Consider the following 20,395-nt stretch of genomic DNA (forward strand, 5'->3'; position numbering starts at 1 on the left):
GTATATAATGGAGTCGTGGTCCGTTATATAGACAGGCAGATAATATAAGAAACATTTCGTTCAACTGTTCAGATGGACACTTCTTTCACCAGTGGCTCATATGAATAGAAATACTGAACATTCAAGCATCTTCTTTGTATCAATAAATCCACCAGGCTCAAATGAGCAATTCTCTTTGTTCTCATCAAGATACTTGTTCAGTAAGATATACTCAGTCAGAGACCGGAAGTTGTTCAGAGACAAAGATGAGCATTTCATAAACTTGCAAGGGCAAGAATTCAGCTAATCTGTCGTTCTTCTAACGTAAGCCAAGACGGCGTGCTCTATTTATCGACTACAATCCACCACATGGAGAATCTCAAAATTGGCATTGTCCATGGTGAGTAAGTAGTTCTATACCGCATTGTATGCTGCTTAGTGGTGAAAAAAAAGATCGGGGCAATTTCAATACGATATTCTGAGACATATACAGTACTTTTTCTAACAATATCAATGTGGTACAACAATCTCTTTATCAATCAATGATGTTATTCACAGTCACATGTGATGTCTCATTCCTGATCGGACTTATTGATTCCCCGGTTTGAGTTCAGGGGCACTGCAGGGGTCCGTGCGGAGAGCTCGGGAGCGGGCTGGCGGGCGACCACAGGGTTGGGTTCCTGTACATATCTTTCCTGTATTCTGCACCAGTATATCACCAGAATGGTTCGTATCTCGAGTACCTATACATCTAGGCCTCTGTCGATCTCATTGAAGTGATCGCAACGTGCCCTGTTGCGCTCCCTCTTGAAGCTCCCAACAGACATCGACAATCTTGACTAGGGATCTTACATCACGATCGACGATTTACATATTAGCCAAGCCTTTCGCTCGCTACAGCTTCTCTAGCGATTACCGACTCGTACAGGACAAAGACACATCTCCTCTTCAACCTCACTCACGTCATACGCATCATCCAGATAGCTCCTTTCCACCAATAAGTGGGCTATCACTATCGTTATCGCCGTCGAATGCCTCATCGCCGTATCATGAAATTTAGCCCGGGTGCTACTGCGACTTAATTATATTCACCGATAATCTCTCACGATCGAACAGCATTCGTTCTGCATGTGTCACCATCCCGCTCGATCCGTCCACGATCTATATAACCGGCACCCAAACTCGATCCAGATACCATCTTCAACGTTGCGACCTAGGGAGGTCGAGTGAGCTTCGAGACGGCCGGTCACAAGTCGAATGAATGCAACCTCTAAACCCCTTCCTGGCCGCCTTCTTTAAGAGCTCCCTCCCCAGCCAGTGCACCCCGGTACATCACCACATCCTACTGGTTCCGTCAACGGATGTGCTTCTCACATTCCGCGAGACCGAGAGCGGGAGTGCCCCTGCTGAGGTCATCGCATCGGAGGACTTCCTCGCCAGTCACGTTCTCCGTGTGCCATCTCCAAATGGCGTCGCAGGAGGCAAAGACGGTGCCCAGAACTTGAGGGAAGTGAGAGGAAAGGCAAAGCAGTTTACAACGCTTAACGGCAAAAGTGTGGTCATCAAGGACGCTTTCATATACAGTAACAAAGGTGCGAAGCCAAGAACTGGCGAAAGGCAATATTACTAACCGAGGATAGGCTTCAAAACACTCGCCCAGGCCCAGCTTCTGAACGACATCGTCTTCTACCCCGACGTCTTCGAACCACGGCAATGGCTTCTCTACTATATATCGAGACCCCTTGTGGGCGTCTGGGAGGAGAACAAGATTACACCAGCCATCTTGGTCCCCGGTGTACGAAAGCGCAGGATTCCCGATCAGAAACAGACACCAAACTCCGAGTCGACCGAAAACACTGCTCCTCGAAAGAAAGACATCAAGAGCTTTCACGACCTCCTGAACAATTTCCCGATGATTGCGCGCCAGATGCAACCCGGCCTTGAGAAGTTATTCGTCGAGTTCAGCAACGTCTTCCGAAGTCCACTACCTCCTCCCCCGTCAGCCGAGCACATTCCAGATCCCCCACCGAATGGGTCTATCAGCAATACTGCAAGGCGAGCGCGCTCTAATAGCGCATTGGCAAGCACGGGCGACGAGGGCAGATTACCAGTGACAGAGAACTTCTATGCTGAGGACGATGAAGATATCATGAGGGCGTCTCTTGAAACCGCAGTCACAACTGCGATCGACCTCTTCCAAGGGGTCGACAAACAACAACTTTCTCTTCTCGGCGCGACGACTGATCTGACTGGTCCTCTTGTGGAGAAACTGATCGAGCGTTATGTCACAGAAAATGTTCACAATCAACTTTGGCCGAGACTCAATGCACTGAAGAGACCTTACGATCTCGAACTGGAAGCAAAAATCAGAAAGATGCAGTTTATCGATATTTCACAACTAGGCATTGCCATTGATGGCGGTTCGAAGGCGAAGCATGACCTAATCATTCAACTAGGACCGGCTGTTGAGGAATTCAAGAAGATATCTGCGGCCACTTGCCCTCAAGTCATGCTGGATCTTTTATTATCAACAATCAAGATTGTGTCTCGCTTGACGGATTCATCGAAATCTCAGGCAGCGTCATCTGATGCATCCTCGGAGAAGCCCATCATGACTATCAACGCGGATACCTTGGTCTCATTCTTGCTCTATGTGGTCATCCGATCACAAGTCAAGCAGTTACAGGCACGCTTGATTTACGTCAGGAATTTCATCTTCATAGACGACGTAGACAGCGGCGAGTTGGGCTATGCGCTGAGTACATTCGAGGCAGTGCTGGCTTATCTTGTTCTTGACTCGGCCGGCTTGAGGCGAGCCAGCAGAAGAAACAAAGCCTTATGGGACGCGGCGAAGACAGGAACTCTGGACGACCTTAAAAAGATAATGGAACCTGGCTCGGGGCCTGCTGATGATGACGAGCTGTCAGAATCACCTACCTCCAGCCGTCGAGCATCTACAGTGTTGAATCTCCAAAATGACACAAGATCGACAGGCCCTTCAAGATCTAGAAGATCGTCACTGCGTCTCTCTTTTAACGATCCGTCACCATATGAACACTATTCTCATGGTTCGGGACTGAGCCACGTATTCCCCTTCCAAGCAGAGGGTGAGAACGAAACACACGCACACGACTTTTCTATACCAATACGACGGGTGAAGAAGGTGGCGATGGACACCCGAAGCATATCAGGCGATTCCGAGGTTTCATTCCACTCTCGCACGGGGAGCGTTGGGACCATCGGCAGTGCTCTGGAAGGGGATATCTCAGTGAACCGATTGTCACAGACAAACAATTCCTTTGGAGAATCAGTTCTGATGATGGCCATCCAAGCTGAACGTGCTGAGACGCTCAAGTACTTGCTCTCCTTGGCCGATTATTTCTCTCCTTCTTTTGTTCTAGATGACATGAACAACGAAGATACCACCTTACTGAGTGCTGCCATACAATTAGGCAATGCTCAAATTATAGATTTGACGCTGGGGTTTATCATCACCTCGACAACTCCTGAGCAATTAGTTTCATATCTAGCGCAGCAAGACATCTGGGGACGTAGCTGTGCTCATTACCTCTTCAATGCACCGGCTTTGATCACTCGAATCGGGCACCTAATACCTTGGCGACAAAGAGACAAGAACGGGCAAACTCCGCTCTTCGCTCTTTGTCGCTCTTACGATCATAAGAACTATCTGGAAATGGTGGAAGCTGGGCTCAATGCTGCAGCTGCAGCGCAACATGATGGACTGCCACTCCATATTGACGAACATGTCGACAACAAGGGCAACACACTGCTTCACATTGTCAGCAATGCGAGTCTTGCCATGAACATACTGCAATTTTGCGATGTTGACGTCAATGCGACGAATGATAAGAGGTTCACAGCGTTGATGGTAGCCAGCAAGTATGGCAGATACGACATGGTCCGTACTCTGTTCGCCGATCCAAGAGTGGATGTAGGGGCAAAGGAGATCAGAGGCCTCACAGCAGTTGAACTGGCGAAGGACGACGATGTGCGGAACAAGATCGATGATCTTGCCTTGTTCAGCATGCCCCCTGGGCCAGATGCACGTATCACTGGTGTGGTCAGGGCATTCTTCGTGGAAGATGCGACGGTGAGATTGGTGTTGAAGTCAGCGGCCCCAACGGATCATGATAGTTATACGGTGACAACGAGTCGTCGCTCGCTCTCTGATTTTGAACATCTCCCTACCCTCCTGGCGCTTGAAAATCCAGCTTCGTGGATACCCTCACTCGCCGATGTTCGCTCTCCGTTCCAAATACCGTCGAAGCCATCACGAGCCATTCTGCGAGACATGCAAGCTCGCGCAGACTGGTTCTTGAAGATCATGCTAATGCACCCAACTTTTGCCACACACGAGATGCTATGGGAGTTTTTCCTGGTACCAGAGTTACAATTGGATATGATGGAGCAACGGACGCTCCTCAAAACAGAAGCGAGAGCAGAGAAGGTGCGAGATGAATATGAACCCGTGGAGGACGTGAGGGAGGTGGAACAGTTTGTCAATCATGCGCGAGAAATGATCCGGAGCGTGAACTACTCGACTAAGAGTGCGACCAGACGCGCCAACAATCTTGGACTCGTCGCAGCAGGTACGTACAGTAGACGAACATCGTGATCCAATGAATTTATGTGAACTAACCGGTGGCCAGACATGTACGATTCTTCGGTGTTGCTTCATCGAGCTGTTTCAACACTGCAATTCCTCCCACCGAGATACATAGATGCGTTTGAGACGTATGTACGATCCATCGTCCCCACCCAGTCAAACGCGCAGGCAAACCTTCACTCGTCATTCCTGGCTCTGCAATCTACGGTTCAGGCACTGCTGGCGTCCTTGTCTCGGCCACCCTCCATCATTTCCCAGATGAGAGCGGCCAAGCGTGAGGCCGACAGAAACTTTAATTCTCTTAACAAGTCGAGGTGGCCACTTGGTCTTCTGGATGATACCAGACAGCGACTCTATGATGAAAAGGAGGAGAGGGCACGGAAGTCGAGGGAAGAGGCCGCAAATCTTGCGAGGGAACTTAGATACACACAACAGACGGTGGCTGGAGAACTAGCAGGGTGGCAAGAACTACACGAGAAGATGGGCCGCCACGCCATCCGAGAATTCGTTCGGGGGATGGTAGTGCAGGAGAGGATGAAGTTGGATGGTATGCTGAGAGCACTACGAAAAGTAAGGTTGCCTGATACGATTGTGGTGGGTAACGGGACTAGAACACCAGCCCCATCACAAGTGAGGGAGCCTGAAGAAGTCGAGATGGATGAGAGCGAGGATAATAGCGAGGCTTGATGGGGAGGGTAGTGTTGAGTGTGGATACCGGGGAACTCCAATCCATGAGATGAATATCAAGCAAACATACAACACCATAAAGACGCGTGATATGGCGATGGGAGATAGAAGAGACGCGTCGAGTGGCGGTGGAGCACATGTCCTCGATGCCAAGCTGAAGCTGGTCTGCATGGGTTGCACGAAGCGAGGAGGGGGCTGGTAAGGCAGAGTGTGGACTGACAAGAACAGACAGACAGACAGACAGACAGATGAGATGGATGGATGGACGAATACCCCTAGCTGGTGAAAGGGGTATAGAGAAGTTTATTGTGTCACTTGTATTAAGTGTATCTCTTACACCAACGAGCCATTCTTTTGGATCTGTTCTATACAGTTGGCTATTTGGACGGAGTTTGGGCATAGACGTCTATAGATACAACACCATTACAACGAGATGGCAGATATTGTTCATTGAAATAAAAGCAGAGAAGATGTCTAAGAAAATACAGAGGCTCTAGGGTATTGAGTATAAGTTGAGTGGTGGCACGATGATGAGGCAGTGTGTACCTGGCATCATGAGGTCCACCACGGGAAGCAAAGTACACTACGGAGAGGCACAAGAGACATTGTCGCACTGAACACAGGGGCTTGCGAAGGGGTAGGGGTTACAGAAGAGGCAAGTGGAGCGGGATACAAGCGTGGACGTGGTCGCGTTGATCAAAGAAGGCGTTTTAGCCGTCAAAGCTTGGCGAGAGACTAGGACCAGGATAGAGAATGAAAGGCCAAAAGTTGAGTGAAACATGAAACAAGAAACGGCAAGACACGCGGGAAAATGCAGCACGTCCACGATAGTCTGTCTGCAGCAGATACAACCTACGTACGCAGTAGCCTCTCCATGTTCTAGAGCCACTCATTTCTTCCCCAGGTCAAAGAACTCCGCGATTGTTAGTGGACGCGGTGTCTATTGGTTGACGGCGCGTGGGATCCTGGCGCGTCGATAACAGCGAATGAGAGACAAGAGCTAGGTCGCGACATTCAAGCTCGACTCTCCAAGAGAACAGGTTGAGGCTGTGTAAGTCGAGATGGGGAAGAGAGATGAAGAATCTGGTGGACCGAGAGCAAATTTCCGTAGCCGCGGAGAATGGTGCGACGATGGGCTTTTTAATATTAACAAAGTCAGACACTCACTCACTCAATTTGGCCGTGGGTATATTAAGCGCCCGTTAGGTAGGTAGAGACAGTAATAAATTAAACGCCCGGCGGTTAACGGCAGCGGACAAGGCAAGGGCCAAGGCCACTGAAACCACGTAGGAGGATCTGCTTCTATTCTGAGACTTGAAAGATTGAGGCTCATACTCATACGTATACATACTCTTCTAAACGCCATGTATGAGCCGAGCTGGGCTGTTTTCATGACGCTACTCTACGGGAATGTTTTAGATTTGGACTCCGGGGGGCATAGCGATGACCCTGAAAATGGGACGAACGGTTGTCCCTCGCAACGAGAAATCTGGTGTAAAACGCGGTAGTAAATAGAAGTAGGTATAAAACACGCTCTGGAGAAGAATATCGCGACTTATTGAGAGTCGCGTTCTGGTGTTGAACCACGAGGAGAGGGAGCTAGATATGCCGAGTCAAGGATCTAAAAATGAGTCACAAGCGCTGGGCCATTCAGCGGTCGGGCTCGTGCATTGACAGACCCAAGCCGAGAACCATGATCCTTGGCGATGATCATGACGCCTGGGGTAGTATTACACAGTGTCTCGCGGCTCTCGCACTTACATCCTCTCCTCTCAACAGGAAGCGCTTACAGTGCCAATACGCATCCGCCAATCATGGCCTCTACAACTTACACCTTGAGATCGAAGCGCGTCCGCGATAATTCTCTGCAGAGAGAGAGAGAGAGAGAGAGAGAGACGACGGGACGTGTTTCAGATTCTTCTCTTTCTCGTGTTCCCAATGAGACGCACAAGTGAAAAGAAAAAAATGTTTCTTGTTTCGTGGAGAGTCAAGGGGATCGGATGGGTCCTATGCCGGAGCCCACAGCCGTCAGCCGCCCATCGCCAACCATTGCCCTCCTCTGCTTCATCGACAGCATAAGAAGACGGCCTCGCCCTGGGTCTCTGGTCCTCTTTCTTCTATTTCTATCCAGCATCATTCATCGTCGGCCTGTCTTTTACCAATCATCTCTAATCATACTCACTCTCCTCTTTCCACCCGTTTACACCTCTATCTATTGCATTCCGGTATCACTACCACCATCATCAGATCAAAAAGCTTCACAGCAAACTTGCAAGTCTCGCTGGTTCTGAGACTACCTTCTAACGAACTCCCAAAACTTCCGGTTTCATCTTGACCTTTTTCACGGAGCTGGTCTCCTGATCCTTGTTCATACACTTATAGACTCTCACTAATACTTCCGACATCATGTCCACGTAAGATATTCTCGCCAACCACCAAAGACCATCCACCATACATAATGCTAACACAGTCTCAAGAAGTCTGGCTGTCGATATGCCCTTCGACTTCAGCTTCCCCTCAGCCTCCATTGAGCGCACAAGTCCTCCTCCCATGTCAACTCTGCCCTTTGACCAAGCTTTTCTCGACATGGCCTATGCTTCAGCTTCAGCTACTGCTGCTGGTCATATCTCTGGCCACTCTCGCTCATCATCAAAGGCTTCAGTCTACTCTACCATCTCAGCCGAGTCAGACCATGAATCTCTCTGCTCTCGTCTCACAACGCCTCCTCGTGCTTCACCAGCTGTTCGTCAGCATGGCCCTCTTCTCCTGCCAAAGATTCGCTCTCAAGACCAAGATATTGATGCCACTCCTTGTCATTATCGCATGACTACTCCTCCTGCTCCTAACCCTTCTCGTCACTCACGGAGCTACACCAACCCTGAGTCTCTTGCCATCACCTTTGACACCCCTGGCTCAGTCAACACAAGCTTCTCTAGCCAGCCTGACGACACTCTGTCTGCATCACTTCTTACTTCTCCGGCCAACTTTGCCACTCACATCTCTGCCTCTCACTCACGCCGTGCTTCCAGCCTCGATGCCACCACAATCGATCGTTATGGCTATCCTACCTATCGTCAGATGCCCTCGTTCGTTCCCGTCCCTCAGCAACAATCTGACTATGGCTTCTACGACTACAGCCCTCGTGCTCAGTCCCCTCTGAGCCTCACTGCCACTCCGGACCCTACTCCCAATACCAACCTTCTGAGCTTCCTCACCTCTTCCAACCCAGCTGCTTCTCTGGTCCGCCACATCTCGTTCCCGGTGCGAGATGCTGCCACTAAGCACTTTTGGTGGGATGTTCGCAACATTCGCTCTTGGTCCTCTTTCAACGCATCTGCCATTCTTTCTCTCCCCGGTGCCTCTCTTCTTCTCACCAACCCTGTTCCCGCTCCTCTGCTCCCTCAGCCTACTTTCGCATCTCGTCACCCCGAGACTGAGACTCAGCTTCACTCCATCTACGCTTCGTACTATCTCCCCAAGCTGAACTCAGCTTTGGCCATGTCGTCAACTCGCCCTCTTCACCTCTCAGTGCCTCCCAAGACTGCTGGCATGAACGATCTCCTCTTCGTCGCCAACGCTGCCGGGGAGTCTGCTACTGCTGCTGCCATGTTTGGTGGCAAGCCCACTGCCCGAGTTGTTGGTATTGTCCGCAGCTTCGACCGCTTCAACACTGGCATGCGAGTTGAGGGTAACATCAAGCGTGTTGAGTATCTCCGTGGCCTCTCAGCTATCCACCACGCCATGCGCGAGCACGGGTGCCGCTATGGTTTCATCCTCACCGAGATTGAGCTCGTCCTCGTCCGCAACGGCACTGCCAACACTCCCTTCTTTGGCGATCTTGAGGTCACATCAGTCCAGCTCGCTGCCTCTGCCCCTGAAGGTGATGCCTCAACCCTCCCCCACGAGACTCCCCTCACTGCATGCCTCGCCCTCTGGGGTCTCTGCCAACTCGCTGCCGACGACACACCCACCGGCCATTCCCACTGGCGTGCTGAGATCGGTGCACCCGCTGAGGGAACTCGTCGCAAGGCCCAACCCCGTGACTCTTGGATTCCGCAACCTCAGCTGGCTGAGAAGCGTGAGGCCAAGCGAAGTCGTGGATGGGTTTGGCCAGAGGATGCCATTGGCCGCAAGGAGCTTGGAAAGCGAGGTGTTCGATATGGAGTAGTCTAAGGGCCTGGTGCATTTAGCAGGATGATGATGAGATGATAGATGATTGGAAAGAAAAGACATGATAATGAATGAACATGCGAATTTTGTAATCAATTTAGTATTTAATTAAAACACTTGAAAATCATATTGACTGCATCATGGTGACATCAGCTACTGAATGAGTTCGAGCCAAAACGTCCAGCGTCTTTATAAGAACAAGCAAGCAACTTGGACAAGGGTTTGAAGAGAGGCCTTATTCCATTTACTTAAAAGCCTGTCCATTTAAGCGTGTTTGTGCAACGGCCGTATCACCACCATACCACCTCGACATTCCACAGTGCCCAGCAATACACTTCAAAATAAACACCATGTGTATCTCTTATGCAACTGAAATGAAAAGGACACGTCTTGGCTTAGCCACATTTGACATTCGGGGGCATGGTTGCCCAAAAGAAGGCGTGATACTTTTGTCTCCACGCCCGACCCATGTACATAAATCGAATTACAAGTCCAGCTTTCACAAAAAAGCCGTCATCGTATAGGGGTCAGTACATCAGTTTGTGGCTCATTCGAAGCACTGAAAACGCAAGTTCGAGTCTTGCTGACGGCAAAAAAATTATCTTTTGTCTTTTTTGGTGAATCATTCTTCTTTTTGGTCTAGATCTGCTGCCTTGTTATTTGTGCAAGGTTTTCTGCCCCTCTTAACCCCACTATCGTGGAAGATGAGAGAATCGATGATCAAGGTGGAGAAGAATGAGGCATTCCGTACTGAAGTGCAGAGAAGTTGGCAATATAATGCAGTTTGCTTGCTGTGTTACATCGCTGGATCTTATACTCTAGATAGTCTGACTACTCTACTGTAACAGATCATGTCCAACTTGGTTAATTGTCTACTGAATGGTCTCAAGAATATCCCTATACAAGGCAATTAGCGATGTTGTATGAAGTTCAACAAAACCAAGTTGTTGGCACTGATACTGCAAATGTCTCATCAAATCCCAGTTTAACTCCAAAACGTACAGCCATTATAAGAATATGTCACAACAGCACGACAAGAAGCTGCACATACAAGATCATAGCAGGAGGGATATCATAATCTGAAAATCATCCTCAGCGTCTGGGAACAGTCATCGCTCATATAAATTCATGGGACACAAAGTTCATCTTCATCACATCGTTGCATTTAACTTTTTTCTATGGACTTAAATACGCCTGGTGATATCCAGAGCTTAGCTCTTGGCGGCACCAGCCTTGATGTGCAGGATATCGCCGTCCTCGACGACGTATTCCTTACCCTTGGTCATGATCTTGCCCTTAGCCTTGACCTCGGACTCGTCACCGAGCTCCTTTAGGGTGTTGTAGTTGAAGACGAGAGCCTGGATGAAGGTCTTCTCGAAATCGGTGTGGATGACACCGGCGGCCTGAGGCGCCTTGGTGCCAGTTCGGATGGTCCACTGTCGAACCTCATCAGGCCCGACAGTGAAGAAGCTGCCAAGCTGAAGGGTCTTGCGCATCTGAAGAATGACCTTGGGCAGAACAGAGTCGGCACCAACGTTCTTCTGCTCCTCCTTGGCCTCAGCCTCGGTCTCGAACTGAGTAAGACGAGACTCGTAAGAGACGGAGACGGGGATAAGAGGGTCGCCCTTGGCGTTCTCGTTGATCCACTCCACAATCTTGGGAAGATGCTTGTTCTTCTTGCGGATGAAGTCCTTCTCGGACAAGTTGACGAGGTAGACAACGGGCTTGGCAGTCAGGAGGAAGAGAGGGTTGATGACCTCGATCTGAATGAGAATGTCAGTGAGGGTTCTCATACGTTTCTTCGACATAAACAAGTGGAAAAGATTTGCTATCAGAGTAAAGTTTATCTCACAATGCCTCTAAGCGTTAATAGGTGAGGCATTCGACGAGCTGGGTTATAGATCAGGCCTTATGGCCTTTTGTCATCAGGAAAGCAGAATGTGTAGAGCAGAAGAAATAAAGAAAAAGTCTTACCTCCTTGGGGCCCCAGGTACCCTTCCGGACATCCTTGCCCTGGTTAAGCCAGTCCAAGATCTTCTCAATGGTTTCCTGTTCTTGCTTGGCCTTCTTCTGCTCCAGAGACTGGCCACCCATACGGGTCTTCTTCTTCTGGTTCTCGAGGGCTTTCTCAACGAACTCAATATCCTTGAGTCGCAGCTCCTCGCTGATGATGTCAAGATCACGGGTGGGGTTCACGTCACCCTCAATGTGGATAATCTCGGCATCATCGAAGCAACGAACAACCTGGAAGATGGCATCGACGGCGCGGATGTGCGACAAGAAAGCGTTTCCAAGACCAGCACCGGTTGATGAGCCGCGGGTCAGACCGGCGATATCGTAAACGGTCAAGTTGGCGGGAACAACGGACTTGGGCTTGTACTTCTCGACGAGCCAGTCGAACCGGTCATCGGGAACGACGACGCGGGCTTCCTCAGGGTCGATGGTGGCATAGGGGAAGTTCTTGATGCTGTCAGCACCCCGATACTAAAGACGGCGGATGGCGAGGGGGCTTCATACAGCTGGGTTACCGAGGTTAGACTTGGTAATGGCCTGGAAGAGAGTAGATTTGCCGACGTTGGCCAAACCGACCTGGAATATGGTTAGCACGTGGCATACATCATCGATAGAATATTGTCACGCACAATACCACTCTTCAAGTTGTTTCCAGGCCTGCCCAGAGGGATCTTCTCCTCAACGACTTGCTTCTTAGGAGGCATCTTGCGTGACTTGGCGTAGTTACGACGTTGAACGAAGAAAGCTAGGCCGAAGTGTGTGGATGGAACGTGTCCAAGAGCTGCAGAGCTTGCTGCGCGGGGTGCAAGAGGAGGAAAAGAAGCGAAGAAGATGGAAGATTTGATGGACTTCGTGGTGAAGTATTCAGGTTGGCTAGTGCCAACCTCGGACGGCTTCGAGAGCGAGAGCGACGACGAAGAAAAGAGAAGAAAGGGAAGTTGAATAGAGAGAAAAAAGATTTCTCTTTTTATTTTGCGCGAGCCGAGCTTGGGGAGATGAGATGAGAATTTGTTCGTGACCCCACCTTGCTGGGGTTTAGAGAGGTTGGGCTGTGCCAAGACCTTCGGATAACGGGAAAAGGTAGTTCCGGCTGGATACTGAAGACGACGTCATTGGCTGACGAAAGCAGCTTGGCATAAAGGTACCAAGCCGTGCGCAGAAGGACCCTGGATCCAGGATCCGGTGAACAGGCACAGTATGTCACAGAGCTTAGGCCCTGTGGTTTTAGGTGTCCGTCTTTGGAAATGCCTGACCTGAGTTACCTGAGGTTACCTAAAGTTAGTAGAGAGTAATACAGAGGCAGAGAGACCTAGGTTTTGGATTTCGCCGGGCTTGATCTGACAGGAACGACGGGAGCTCAGCCGGGCCGGCCTGTCCGATTCCTTCAGTTATTTCCTCTCCTTCACTTCTATTCATCAACCTTTCAAGCTAGAATATTCATCTTCTCTTTGTGCCCTGGGATTCTTTGTCTTGTCAACACGCCTACGGACGCCAACCTACAGCGATATAAGCCTTATTAGCCTACCATTTCCCCAGCTCAGCCCCGCTCACCCGTCAGCTGCAAACCCCAAAGCTTCAAGCCACTTGACGTCGCAATAGTTGCAGTGTCCGTATCAGCTTTTGCATGATGCCGCGTCCTAAGAAGAGCTCTTCGGTGAGCAGATCTCACCGCTCAACATTATCTTTGTCCAAAACTGAGATCACTATACATGTCTATGATCTACTGCCGGTAAGTGAAGTCGCTCATACTCATCTCATAGCTTTCATGAGCATGACGCTGATACGCGCGGCATGACAGCCCGGCCGATTATCGTCGGTATTATGGACAGTAGGCGCCTCACTACTTCACTCAGGTGTCGTGATCAACGGGAGGGAATACGCCTATGGCGGACATGATAAAAGAGGCCTTACAGGTGTATACTGGACAAAGCCCCGGACCGAACCGCCCGGAGGCACATTTCGATGCGAGATCCTGCACGGATTCACTCTTGCGACAGAAGACGAGATTAATGCGACTCTGCAATCTGCCTCTGAAGAGTTTCTGGGCACTTCATACAATCTTCTCACCAAGAACTGCAATCATTTCACCTCTTATCTTTGCAAGAGGCTTACAGGACAGTCGGGTCCAGCATGGTTGAATCGTGCCGCCAGTATTGGAGTTGCGCTCCCTTGTGTCGTCCCTCGAGATTGGATTGAACCACCCGAATATGACACCAGCGAAGGTGCCCTGTTGGACGATTACGACAATTCGAACGAGAATTCTCATATGTTGAAAGCGACGCATCCCCATCTGCTAATGGAAAGCAACGATAGCAACGAGGATGACGAGTGGGATAGCGCAGAAGAAAGACGACAAGGCGGTAGCGGGAAAGGCAAGCAAGCCCTCCGCGATTCCGCCGGGCGCCGTTTACCACCAGCTGAAAGGGCCATCCGATGATAGAGTATAAATGAGGCTTCGGTGTTGAGTGGAGTTTTGGCGTTTCGAGGTACCGTTTCCATGGATTAGCACGATACCAATGACTTTACAGTCCAGGAACAGATCATTCGTTTGGGAACTTGCAAGCAAAGCAAGCTGTGTCTTGTTCATTTGTATAGTACAGGTCGTACAGAGTATAGTACATTCACTTTCTCAACCTCCGCGGCGAAGTGATATTCTCATGTGAACATATTCCCAAAAATGTGCCCAAATTCCAATCCTAATCTAAAATTCCAGACTTTTATAGACGTCTAGGCTTCTCACTCCTGGTACCACCAAACTTGATTCTAGTCGAGTCGGCCACACGGACAATCTTGTCTCGTAAGACCTTACCCTCGGGGCTCATCAGAACCTTCAGAGCAGCCTCTCGTCCCTGACCGAAACCTCGTAGCACAACCTCTAGGCGGTTCATCTTCATGGGCCAGCCGTTGTGGATTAATCGCTCCAGGACATACTTGGTGAGAGAGTAGGCGGAATCGAATAGACCACGGCGAGACTTGCGAAAACCAATGTTGCCGGCTGACAGAGAGATAATTGGTTCTCGGTTGGGCTTGGTGCAAGTAATGTGGGTGTTGTGCTTGTGAGAGTAGATGTGGAAGTGGTATGGCTCGAGATCGTCCTCCTTTGCCTCGACCTGTCGACGGGTATCTCTGGATAGTGTGCTCGTATCGATGTTGGAAGACTTGTCAAGTGTCTGGAAGACAAGGCTTTGGGAGAGGTTGGCCATGGCATTGTTGGGGGAGGGTTTCGTCTTGGACGTGTCTGAGGGGCCGTAGATGTTCTCTAACAGCGAGGCCGTGCTGGGTCGGCTGGGTGCCCTTCTGGGTTTATCATCGCGGTTGGACTTTGTCTGGGAGATGGAGCGAGCGATTTGAAATGACGACTTTGGGACGGTGGCTCGGGAGGTTAGAAAGAACGATTGCGCCGCGAGGCGACTTGTCAATGAGCGACTCATTTTGTTCGCATTTGCCTGGTCCTGTCGTCAATTGGTGATCTGCCTCTGGCAATTTTTACTCGCAGCTGTAAACTTCCCCCACGGGCCGGGGCTGGACGGGGAACAATTCTACCGAGGCTTTGCCGTCTCGGTGTTTGTCTTCCTTGACTTTCCGCCCCCGGACCGAGATCGCAAACCAAAATTTCGTCCGGGAATTCCACCACCTTCCACCGTCCATCTCGGCATCTCTCCAAACCCACGCCCTGTCTTTTTTTCTGGAGGGATTTGTCTCCTTGTGTTGTCGCAATAATGAACTCCCTCGCAAGAAAGACGGCCTCCTCGGAGCTCGCCTTTTCGCGGGCTTCTGCTCATGTCTCATCCGCTGGCAGATCTCCCGCCTACCGAAGATTAGCATCCCAGCTCTCTCAGAATGCCTCTAACAACGGTGCGAGACAACAAAGCTCAATGCTTTCCGGCTCAGTTCGATCGCCATTGAGGTCTTCCTTTGTCCCTGCCGAGCTTCGTTGCTCCCCCACTTATACCGCTCAATCTCGTCTCTTCCACCTTTCCAGCCGCTTACACCAAGAGAAGCCTCAAACTGAACAAAAACCCTCAACTGCTGCACCTACCGACGCAAAAGAGAAGAAGCCTGCTGAAGCTGACGCCGAATCTGAGGCCAAGCCTGAGGAGGAGCAATCCAAGAAGACCGAGGATGGCGAGAGTGCTGGAAAGGAAGGAAAAGAAGAGGGCGAGGGCAAGGATAAAGAGAAGAAAAAGGAGGATGCCCCTCCCCCTCCTCCTCATGGCGACAAGACCCCCTGGCAGGTTTTCATGGAGACCATGAACACTGAGTTCCAGAAGTCGCAAGAATGGAACGAGTCGACCAAGCAGATCGCTGCGTCTGCTAATCAATTCGCCGAGAGTGAGGGTGTGCGACGTGCTCGTGAGGCATACGAGAAGTCCACTGGCGCTGTTTCCTCGACCCTTGGAAAGGGTGCCAAGGTTACTGCTGGTGCCATTGGCAAGGGTGCTTCTTGGACTTGGGATACCTCAGTCGTCAAGGGTGTTCGTAAGGCCGCTAATGTCACGGGAGATGCCGTGGACAAGGCTACCCAGCCTATCCGAAACACAGAGGCTTACAAGAATGTCAAGAATGTCATTGACGATGGCAGCTCTTCACGATACGGTGGCTGGGTTGAGAAGGAGGAGCGCAGGAAACGCCGAGAGGCACTCGACAAGCAGCGGGGTTACAAGGCGGCTGCACCTATGGAAGAGGACATTAAGTGAGTATCCTTACAATCTTTCTCATTTGGATCTGGTCTAACAAGAGATAGCGCTGGTACCAGTGTTACCGTTCACAAGGACGCTGCTTGGAAGGAGGCTTGGAGAGATTTCCGCGACCAGAACAAGTATGTGCAAGGACTTTTCAGCTTGAGGGGCAAGTATGAGGAGTCTGAGAACCCTCTTGTATCGACCGCTCGAAGTATCACCGACCGCATTGGAGGCTTCTTCGCCGAGAACGAGACTGCCATGGTGATCAAGAAGTTCAGATCCATGGACCCCAATTTTCAGACAGAGCCTTTCCTCCAGGAGCTTCGAGAGTACATTCTTCCCGAGGTGTTGGACGCTTATGTCAAGGGTGATGCCGAGACACTGAAGCTCTGGCTTTCTGCCGCTCAGTACTCTGTGTACGAGGCCCTCACCAAGCAATACCTACAGGCTGGTATGAAATCGGACGGAAAGATCCTGGATATCCGAAATGTCGACATTCTACGAGCCCGCATGCTCGACCCTGGTGAGGTTCCTGTCTTCATCATCACGTGTCGCACACAGGAGGTTCACGTCTACCGCAATGCCAAGACGAACGAGCTCGCTGCCGGTATGGAGGACAAGGTCCAGCTGGTCACATACGCCATTGGTATCACACGGGTACCAGAAGATGTCAACAACCCTGAGACAAGGGGCTGGCGTCTCATCGAGATGCAGAAGAGTGGACGAGACTGGTACTAAAAGAAACAGTCATTTTAACGCGGCGTCAAGGGGTTGGGGATCTGCCTTTGTTGGATACCTACAAGATGAGAAGGAATCGAAGGCGAACACGGGAGCATCGCCTAATGTGTGTTAATTACTGTAAAATATGTGCTATCATGTGAAAATATCTGGGCAGGCTCTCGACACGAAAAAACAACACCAATACCACCACACCCACCACGACACAACACAACGTACAACTACCAAACAAAACAAGCATTTTCTGGAGAATGGGTTTGGGGCTGCTAAACAGCAAAAAATGACTACTACCACGCCGCTCTGCTTGCCTCGGGATGAGGCTCTTTTTATGTATGATTATGGAGGGGAATAGGGGCATTGGGCCGGGCATCATTGGTGGGAGGAAGATGGACTTATAGACATGTTCAAAAGTTGCCTTGGTTTTCAAGGTCGGTGCAATCTATCTAGGCGTATAGCCGAAACAGTTCAAACAACCATCATTTTGCCCCTCGACAAAGTGATACCCGCTTGCGCGGCTCAAACTTGTAGAGCAGTTCAGTCGTTCATACATCACCCAACTCATGCTTCGTGACCGCCTCGTCTCTCTTTCAAGATCCTTCTGACCTCCATCAGCTCCTTACCAAGCAAATTCTCACCCCATAAATCTCTCGCAGCATCTGCATCCGCAGCTTTAAACCCAACCCCCCAAACCCGATCGAATGGACTGGCCTCGACAAGTTCTCTGTCACCCGTGCTGATCAACATATCTGCTAGAGAACCTTCGATGGGCCGGTGTAATGAATTTACTTGATTTGCGCCAGGCGTGCCTCTCTTGAAACCCTCCTCTGTGATAGCACGTGTGAACTTGAGGATGTTGCCCTTTCGAACTACGTCACGTCGATGCTTGAGCCATACTGTTTCGTCAAAGTTCTCCACCTGGCGGCCGAGAGACTTGACTTTCCGTGGATGGCCTGTCTTGAGGATCTCAAGAGCGGTGGCTTCGTCGTTGAATAGGATAGCTTTTTGATACATCATATAACTTGAAAGATGTCAACATCGACCTTGAATAGTGTACCAGTAGAAGTAACAGGACTTACTGCTCTGCTGTTTTATATGTCTTCTTCTCATCCTGGTCATCCTTGAAAGGACAATAATACCATTGTGAAAGGTATCCTGTTGCTGGGTCTGTTTCTCGCCAGAAATACACTGGACCGGGATTTGATGTTGTAGCCATTTTTACTGAGTAGCGGTCAATAAAGATACGAGAGTTGGAAAGAATAGTTGACGGGATTCGGTGCATATTTATTGTTCGTTTGGGTTGAAAGTGCATGCTGTGACCGTGAATGAGGCTGTGGCTGAGTTTGGCAGTTGAGTCAGACGGGGAAGCCAAGGTTGGCTTTCTTGCTGTGGCTTTTTCAAGGTCGACTCATACAAAAGTCATGCAATACCTACATAGGTATAGAGAGTTGAGAAACCTAAGTTGTTGTTCTCTTTGAGGCTGAAGTGCCACAGCAGTAACAGATGGGTAAGCTGCCTTGCACGGGAGCACGTATCAAAGATGTGCACCACTCTCGTGCCCTCCATGTGATATCGGCAACAATAGAATTGAGCCAGCTTAAGCAAACAACTGCTTGATAGACCACTTACTTTAGAGGCGTTTTGCTATGTGATTCGATATGGCTTTCGGTGTGAGTCATGCATGACTGGATGTAGATGGGGTTTAAGATTCATGGCAGAGAATGGCCAAGAGCGTGAATGGTCAGATATACAGCCTACGATTTGTTTGAGTATACAAATGCATAAATCACAAGAAGATATACATTAGACATAGACCTACAATCACTGATTACAACACACTCTATAGCATGTATATCTCTTATGGGCTCCACATGACCAAGTCCGTTAACACATGAGCCATTGTGATGACCACTTGAGTTGGGTGGCCCAGAAGCCCACGTTATTCATGCAACTCAACACGAGCATAAAGCTCAGTAATATCCAAGAGGCATTTGCCAAGATTCGCATAATTCAAAGCCACTCGTGATTAACAAACTGGCTGACATCGCAGAAAGATGGTATAGTGTCAACTAAGACTGGCACTAACATCCAACATCGGGGGCTTGGTGTAGGGGTATCACGTTCGCTTTGCATTGTTTCGAATGCTTGCGAAAGGCCGGGGGTTCAAATCCCTCAGCCTCCATTTTTGTCTTGAGCATGTTGATAATTCTTCCCGAAAACTTCTTTTTTTTCTTGATATTATACCATCGGATAAAGGAGATTATAAAGGAAACCATTGTTTATGTTAATGTAGCTATGTTCCAAGCTCTGAAGCTCACTTATGTTATTATGAGCGATGTCTACAGTGGCGAAATCACCTGCTCTGGTATCAATGATAGTTACCAAAAGCTTTGGATGAAAAGGAAATAGAGACTTCTAGCTACAATGAGGCTTCAATGCTCAGGTCTCTTGCCCTAGGAGCTTCAATCAATGCCGTTGACTTCTGAGCTTCATCCTCTGTACCACGTAGTTGCCCCTCATGTCAGCATCTCGACTGTATGGAGCTCTGACTAAGTGCTCTTTGAATCATGGCAACGCAGTGTCATGAGATAGATAACCCTTGGCATTAAATCGTGGCCAGCTTCATGTTTGAGCAATATCAAGGACATAGGCCAGTTGCCGGAAATATTACCGGAGGCTCCGAAGCGAACTTCCGTCCAAAACGCCGCGCCGGAGCATAAAGTGGGGGAGAACCCCAAGGAACCACCGGGAGCTACCGGGGGGGGGGGGGGGGGGGGGGTGGCCGTCACCTTCTTACCTTTGTTCTCCAACATCTAACAAACACCTTCAATCAACATCTCGACTCAACTCGATAATCCAGACACATCACAATAATCAGAGACATCGCAGAGATGGAGCACGTCGAGCAACACATGGCTCAACAAGCCAGCCAAGAAACGTATGCCATCCCCTCTCTACTCTCTGATCTCCATCACTAACTCTTCCCAGCGCTTCCCTCTTCACGCCCCTCAACCTCATCCTCCTCAGCGCCGTCCTATACACAACCTACTCCATGCTCCGCTCCTCGCCACCTCCATCTCTCCCCCGCGATGCGCCCTCAACAGTCTTCAAAACATACACTCCCCATACTCTTCTCCCCTTCAACGGCGAGGAGGATCGACCTGTCTTTCTCGCTGTGCGCGGTCGCGTTTTTGACGTCTCGCCTGGTCGTAACTTCTACGGCCCTGGTGGTCCTTATAGCAACTTTGCCGGTCGGGATGCGAGTCGAGGTCTTGCGTGTGGAAGCTTTGATGAAGACATGTTGACTAAGGACCTGGATGGTCCGCTTGATAAGCTGGAGGGACTCGATGCGGAGCAGATGGAGGCGCTCCAGGGCTGGGAGGAGAGATTCTTGGAGAAGTACAACGTTGTTGGAAAGCTGGTTTCTGTGCAGGACTACGAGGCCCAGAAGGCTTAAGAGGTCAACCACCAGAAATTATTGAGCGATACGATCACGAAGCAT

The 20,395-nt window shown here is 49.9% G+C and overlaps 8 protein-coding genes and 2 non-coding genes across 10 annotated transcripts; 7 read left to right on the forward strand and 3 right to left on the reverse strand.

Annotated features, from left to right (window-relative positions):
* The first annotated feature begins 964 nt into the window (after positions 1–964).
* On the forward strand, positions 965–5,417 carry FOBCDRAFT_293520 (uncharacterized protein). Its single transcript, XM_031184568.3, has 3 exons — positions 965–1,571; positions 1,620–4,589; positions 4,650–5,417. The coding sequence occupies exons 1-3, from the start codon at positions 1,241–1,243 to the stop codon at positions 5,291–5,293; spliced, it is 3,945 nt and encodes a 1,314-aa protein (XP_031040210.2). The 5' UTR covers positions 965–1,240; the 3' UTR covers positions 5,294–5,417.
* Positions 5,418–7,374: 1,957 nt separating this feature from the next.
* Positions 7,375–9,590, forward strand: FOBCDRAFT_223968 (uncharacterized protein). The gene is made up of 2 exons (XM_031184570.3): positions 7,375–7,707; positions 7,771–9,590. The coding sequence occupies exons 1-2, from the start codon at positions 7,700–7,702 to the stop codon at positions 9,464–9,466; spliced, it is 1,704 nt and encodes a 567-aa protein (XP_031040212.2). The 5' UTR covers positions 7,375–7,699; the 3' UTR covers positions 9,467–9,590.
* A 382-nt stretch (positions 9,591–9,972) lies between these two features.
* FOBCDRAFT_t122 lies at positions 9,973–10,055 on the forward strand. The gene has a single exon. It is a non-coding gene; the product is annotated as a tRNA-His (tRNA).
* A 549-nt stretch (positions 10,056–10,604) lies between these two features.
* FOBCDRAFT_223974 (P-loop containing nucleoside triphosphate hydrolase protein) lies at positions 10,605–12,474 on the reverse strand. The gene is made up of 4 exons (XM_031184571.3): positions 12,106–12,474; positions 11,981–12,052; positions 11,438–11,923; positions 10,605–11,226 (listed from the first exon to the last, which is right to left on the reverse strand). The coding sequence occupies exons 1-4, from the start codon at positions 12,178–12,180 to the stop codon at positions 10,675–10,677; spliced, it is 1,185 nt and encodes a 394-aa protein (XP_031040213.2). The 5' UTR covers positions 12,181–12,474; the 3' UTR covers positions 10,605–10,674.
* A 201-nt stretch (positions 12,475–12,675) lies between these two features.
* FOBCDRAFT_223977 (PPPDE putative peptidase domain-containing protein) lies at positions 12,676–14,038 on the forward strand. The gene is made up of 2 exons (XM_031184572.3): positions 12,676–13,205; positions 13,275–14,038. Exons 1-2 carry the CDS (start codon positions 13,101–13,103, stop codon positions 13,911–13,913), a joined length of 744 nt encoding a protein of 247 aa, XP_031040214.3. The 5' UTR covers positions 12,676–13,100; the 3' UTR covers positions 13,914–14,038.
* FOBCDRAFT_223978 (mitochondrial 37S ribosomal protein YmS18) lies at positions 14,039–14,985 on the reverse strand. The gene has a single exon (XM_031184573.3). It carries the CDS (start codon positions 14,905–14,907, stop codon positions 14,194–14,196), a length of 714 nt encoding a protein of 237 aa, XP_031040215.1. The 5' UTR covers positions 14,908–14,985; the 3' UTR covers positions 14,039–14,193.
* Positions 14,986–15,351: 366 nt separating this feature from the next.
* FOBCDRAFT_136311 (protein translocase subunit TIM44) lies at positions 15,352–16,896 on the forward strand (the record flags this gene model as incomplete). Its single annotated transcript, XM_031184574.3, has 2 exons — positions 15,352–16,169; positions 16,221–16,896. 2 exons carry the CDS (start codon positions 15,352–15,354, stop codon positions 16,894–16,896), a joined length of 1,494 nt encoding a protein of 497 aa, XP_031040216.2.
* A 558-nt stretch (positions 16,897–17,454) lies between these two features.
* Positions 17,455–18,109, reverse strand: FOBCDRAFT_274362 (uncharacterized protein; the record flags this gene model as incomplete). The annotated part of the gene is made up of 2 exons (XM_031184575.3): positions 17,455–17,914; positions 17,973–18,109. 2 exons carry the CDS (start codon positions 18,107–18,109, stop codon positions 17,455–17,457), a joined length of 597 nt encoding a protein of 198 aa, XP_031040217.3.
* An 880-nt stretch (positions 18,110–18,989) lies between these two features.
* FOBCDRAFT_t123 lies at positions 18,990–19,075 on the forward strand. Its single transcript has one exon. It is a non-coding gene; the product is annotated as a tRNA-Ala (tRNA).
* A 709-nt stretch (positions 19,076–19,784) lies between these two features.
* On the forward strand, positions 19,785–20,350 carry FOBCDRAFT_274363 (cytochrome b5-like heme/steroid binding domain-containing protein; the record flags this gene model as incomplete). The annotated part of the gene is made up of 2 exons (XM_031184578.2): positions 19,785–19,831; positions 19,882–20,350. 2 exons carry the CDS (start codon positions 19,785–19,787, stop codon positions 20,348–20,350), a joined length of 516 nt encoding a protein of 171 aa, XP_031040220.1.
* Positions 20,351–20,395: the final 45 nt, after the last annotated feature.

This window comes from Fusarium oxysporum, chromosome V (assembly GCF_013085055.1).
Source record: "Fusarium oxysporum Fo47 chromosome V, complete sequence".
NCBI lineage: Eukaryota > Fungi > Ascomycota > Sordariomycetes > Hypocreales > Nectriaceae > Fusarium > Fusarium oxysporum.